Raw genomic sequence first — 4977 nt, forward strand, 5'->3', positions numbered from 1 at the left:
GTACAGAAATATTTGAAAAATCCGATACAAATTAACAAAAATTGATAAAAGAAACTTTAGATTCTTTGAAACATAAAGATGAAAATTTAAGAAAAATACATAAATGGTTTTTCACGTTTCACAGAATTTCACGACGCTTACTATTCCATTTTTTCTATTTAGTCAGATCGTCAAACCGAAATCGGTCTTTGGGAACGTCATATTTTGTTCAAAGCAGACCAGTGAAGCTTACACGCTCCCTCGGAAATTAGGTTTGTGATCTTAATAAATCAAATGACGTATTGTGGTCTCGATGCTCCTGCAATTTCTCTGCAATGAAATAGTTCTCAACTCCTTTCAATGCTATTTCTCTTCTTTCACCGATGCAGCTCAATGTTCTGAGATTGCAAATCAGTTGATGTAGAGCTTTCAACACTGGTCCCAGTCGTGGAATACACCTTAGAACGTGAAGCTTACTCACTCCCTCAGAATTTCCATATACGAAGACTAGACTACGCTGGTCCCGGATTCCAGAAGAAAAATGGCATGGGTAGGAGTGCAAAAGATGCTTCATTGCAAAAAAAAAAAAAAAAAAAAAAAAAAAAAAAAAAAAAAAAAAAAAAAAAAAACTATGGGAAAGTTTTTGATTCTGTCAAAACTTTAGCAGTAATGAAAGCACTTCAAAGACAAGGAATAGATAAATCATATTTTAGAACACTTGAAGATATCTATGCGGGAAGTATACCAATCTTAAAACTGCATGAAGATGAAGATAGTGAGAAACTTCTGACTGAGAAAGGAGTTAGGCAGGGAGACCTCATCTCTCCTAAATTATTTACAGCATGCCTAGAAGTTTAAAAAATAGATTGAGAAAATGTAGGAATTAACAGTAATGGGGAATACCTTAACGCATTAAGATTTCCAGATGCCATAGTTCTGTTTAGTGAACCATGGGAGGAATTGCTAAGGATGATAAAAGATTTGAATAGAGGAAGCAGAAACGTAGGACTGAAAATAAATATAGGCAAGATAATGTTCAATGAAAATGTACAGATACAACAAATAAGGGTTACGAGTGAACGTCTAGAGATTGTTAATGAATATACGTACTTAGTACAGACAGTAAGTGTTTCCCCAGGACACGAAGCCAAAATTAAAAGGACAGGAATGGGATGGAGACCTTTTGATAAACAAAATAAAATTATGAAAAGTAAAATGCCACTTTCTTTAAAAAGAAATGTATTTAAGCAGATGGTCATACCAGCATGAACTTATACATCAGAAACTTTGGTGATAATGGCTCTTAAAAAGGCATTTGATGTTGTTGAGTCTAAAAGGTCTTCTATCAATGATGGCTCTTAAAAAGGCCTTCAGTTTTGGTGTCTCTCTGAAATGTCTCTGGCACCTTTGTGACACTCAAAATCCTTGGTATTGGTAATTCCCAAAAGTCTTCGACACTGGTTTTATAAATAAGACCTTTTGCACTGATGATTCCCAAAAAAGGTCTTTGTCTCTAAAGTGTCCTGAAAAGGCTTTTGGCACTGGCGACTCTAAATAAAGGCCTTAGAGACTTGGCCTTTATGGAAACTGTTGCTACTTATCTCGACCTTTGTTTAGTTGGTCTTTAAAAGACACAATTCAAAAGTTCAATGGAACTCTAACGACATTTAAGAGTAACAAATTGTAACAGATGGTTATGCCCCCTTTTTATTCAATTCCTGCTCTCCTATCAAGACATTTACCTCCAAACTCTCAAGATCAATTGGTTTTATCCGACTCAACTCAAGTGAGACTTGCATTATACAGTAATGATGGTGTGGCAAAAGTTACAAAATCTAAAAGATATAACGAAGCAGAAATAGAATTATTACTGCTTCTATGTTACTATTACTACAAAAGGATAATAATAATAATTATTATTATTACTATCACTATCCATATTATATTATCACAATAAACACAAAAAAAATTGCACGTTTATATTGTGTAAATATAAAGAATATATAAAAAAACTTTTCAAGAACTAAAATTTGTTTTCGTTAATCTTAAAATTTATTCTTAAAAAATTGGCAAAAAATTTATTGATGGAGATGAAAGCCATTATTAAAGATATTAATAACAATAACAATAATTTAGACTGTTATTATAATAATAATAATAATAATAATAATTATAATAATTATTATTATTATTATCATTATTAAAGGGTTGCACTTGCCGAAAACCATCTCTTACAACGCTTTCTATCCTTCTATAGGATATGGGACATCAGGCAAAAAAAGCAAAAAAAAGAAAAAAGCTTCGGGCAACAGCTCTGCCCTAAAAAAAGATTTATCTGTTTCCATGTCCACGCCCCTAAGGTCCTTGTCCTTGTCCTTACTCTCTCCTATAAAAGGAGTCCCGTTGGCCAAAGAAGTCAGACAGCCTCTGCCCTTCGCTGGATCACCATGAATCCTCTGGTAACTTGAGATTCTTTCTTATTTGTTCTAACTTGAGAAAGTAAAAAGTTCATTCATAAATTGACATGAAAATGTAGCAGATTAATAAACCCATTTGCTTTGAAATTGAAAATATAAATGCAGTTTACGTTTGAATTATTGATAGTAGAATAATTGGACGTATTCATTCACGATTGTAATATATCATTATGTAACTGGATTTCAGTTCTGAGATGAAATTGTTCGAAATTCTCGACAAAGAAAGAAGTAACTTGATTGAGTTCTTTGAATTATTTTGAATTCAATTTAACTGATATGATTTAAATGTCTTGATATTCAAAAAACATGATTTAAATACCTTGATATTTAAAATGAAACTTTCTCTTATGCTCCACAGACAGTACTTTCTTTAGCAGCCGTAGCTGCGTGCAGCTGTGCCCAGATTTTAGGATATCCAGGGATCTATGGGGCCTACCCAGGACTCTACTCAGGTCTCCTTCCCCAAGGGTACAAGGGACTCCTTCCTGCTGCCGCCCCACTGCCTGTGGGTCAAGTGCCCTTGACCTATACCGGCGTGGCTCCTGTAGCCTACAATGCCCTCCCTTACGCCCCAGTAGCTCCCATCCAGACCCAGCACCACGCCCAGGATGAGCTCGGCCAGTACTCCTTCGGGTATGCCGGAGGTCTTTCTGCTCGCTCTGAGACCCGCGATGCCTTCGGCGTCGTCAGGGGATCCTTCAACTACGTCGACTCTGAAGGCAAGGTCCAGACCCAGCACTATGTGGCCGACGCCCTCGGCTTCCGTGTCTCCGCCACCAACCTTCCCGTGGCTCCCGACGCCCCTGAGGCCCCAGCTCCCTTGGCTCTTCCAGGACCCCTGCCGGAGCCAGTTCAGGACACCCCAGAGGTCGCCGCCGCTAAGGTCGCCTTCAAGGCTGCTTTCGACGAGGCTGCTACTGCAGCTGAAGCCGCCCCCGACGCCCGCAAATAAACAAATTGTTTGTTTGTGTGCTCTTGATGTCTCATCTTTCGTGAACAGACGACGTAGAGCACCGTAGTCTTCAGTCAGCTCACCAGCCTCTCTTCCTGATGGAGGCCAGTGAAGTGACGGGACTCGGTGTTGACTTGCCTTTACTTTCTGTATATACTGTAGAGAGATATTCAGGCTGTGATCATGTGTGTGTGTTTGTGTGTGTGATAATTTCCTCAAAGTAAAATAAAAAATAATCATTAAAGATTACTTATATTACCCCTATACTTTTATTGTCTACAAAGTTTATGATATGATGAAAAGGTAGAGTTGACACCTATTTTGAGATAGAACAGAGATAGTTTAATGTTGTGGTAACGTCCCTGACTGGTGAACGACAGACTGGAGTTCGAGTCCCGCTCAAACTCGTTAGTTCCTTTGGTCGCTGCAACCTCACCATCCTTCTAAGCTAAGTATTGGGGGTTTGGGGGAGCCTATAGATCTACCTGCTGAGTCATCAGCCGCCATTGACTGGCTCTTCTCGGTCCTAGCTTGGGTAGAGAGGGGCTTGAGCGCTGATCATATGTATATATGGTCAATCTCTAGGCCATTGTCCTGCTTGATAGAGTAATGTCCTTGTCCCTTGCCTCTGCCATTCATGAGTGGCCTTTAAACCTTTAACATTCTTAGATATAAAGAAAGGAATTGCCCTCATCGACATACAAAACTAAGTAATGGGTAATGTGAACTAAACCAAACATACGGCTATTTTTCCCTCTATTCTTTGGCCAAATACAGCAAAATTCAAAGCAAAACTGGTCTTTATAAAAATGAACATTAACTGTGTTAGGAATTATCTCTCGAAGATAGGAACGTCATGGATGTTTTAAGAGCTTGAAATCATTACGATGTAGCTATTTTCCGTGTTGGAGCTTCTGGGCTTATAGCATCCTGCTTTTCCAACTAGGGTTGTAGCTCAGCAAGTAATAATAATAATAATAATAATAATAATAATAATAATAATAATAATAATAATAATAATAATAATAAAAAGTCGTAATCGTACCCATTCTTATTATTATTAACATTACAGTCTTATGGGAATTGTGAATTCCAATGAATTTAATGTACTGAATTGGATTGGATTCTGTTAGAAAATCTAGGCCAAAGGCCAGGCACTGGAACAGGTGAAGCCATTCAGTGTTTTTTTTTAACTATTCTCATTTGTTCCTTTCTCTCTTCTAAAATCTTGATCGACTCTCGGATTGTTCAATAAAAATGAGCTTCACAAATAAATAAGGTCTGTGCCACATTTAACTCATTTGGGCTGAGATCATATAACAATTTGGATGGGAGAGGATAAGGGTGGTGGAGATTGATGGAGGAGATTGGAAGATGGTTTGGCCCAGTAGTAAGAATGGGAGATTAAACAATTATTAGAAAAAAATGAGCATTTATTAAACAATTCGAACGAAAGGACCTTGGCAACAGGAACAGCTGAGGCCTCGATATCATGCTCATGATGCTGTCGTGTTGGGATGTGGAAGAACTTACAGGATTCGTCAGAGACTTTGTGAGAGAACATTTCAT

At 37.8% G+C, this 4977-nt stretch overlaps 1 protein-coding gene across 1 annotated transcript; it reads left to right on the top strand.

Moving 5' to 3' along the window:
- The first annotated feature begins 2410 nt into the window (after window positions 1-2410).
- LOC137632753 (cuticle protein 6-like) lies at window positions 2411-3638 on the top strand. The gene is made up of 2 exons (XM_068364833.1): window positions 2411-2438; window positions 2815-3638. Exons 1-2 carry the CDS (start codon window positions 2427-2429, stop codon window positions 3406-3408), a joined length of 606 nt encoding a protein of 201 aa, XP_068220934.1. The 5' UTR covers window positions 2411-2426; the 3' UTR covers window positions 3409-3638.
- The last annotated feature ends 1339 nt before the right edge of the window (window positions 3639-4977 follow it).

This window comes from Palaemon carinicauda, chromosome 42 (assembly GCF_036898095.1).
Source record: "Palaemon carinicauda isolate YSFRI2023 chromosome 42, ASM3689809v2, whole genome shotgun sequence".
Classification (NCBI taxonomy): Eukaryota; Metazoa; Arthropoda; class Malacostraca; order Decapoda; family Palaemonidae; genus Palaemon; species Palaemon carinicauda.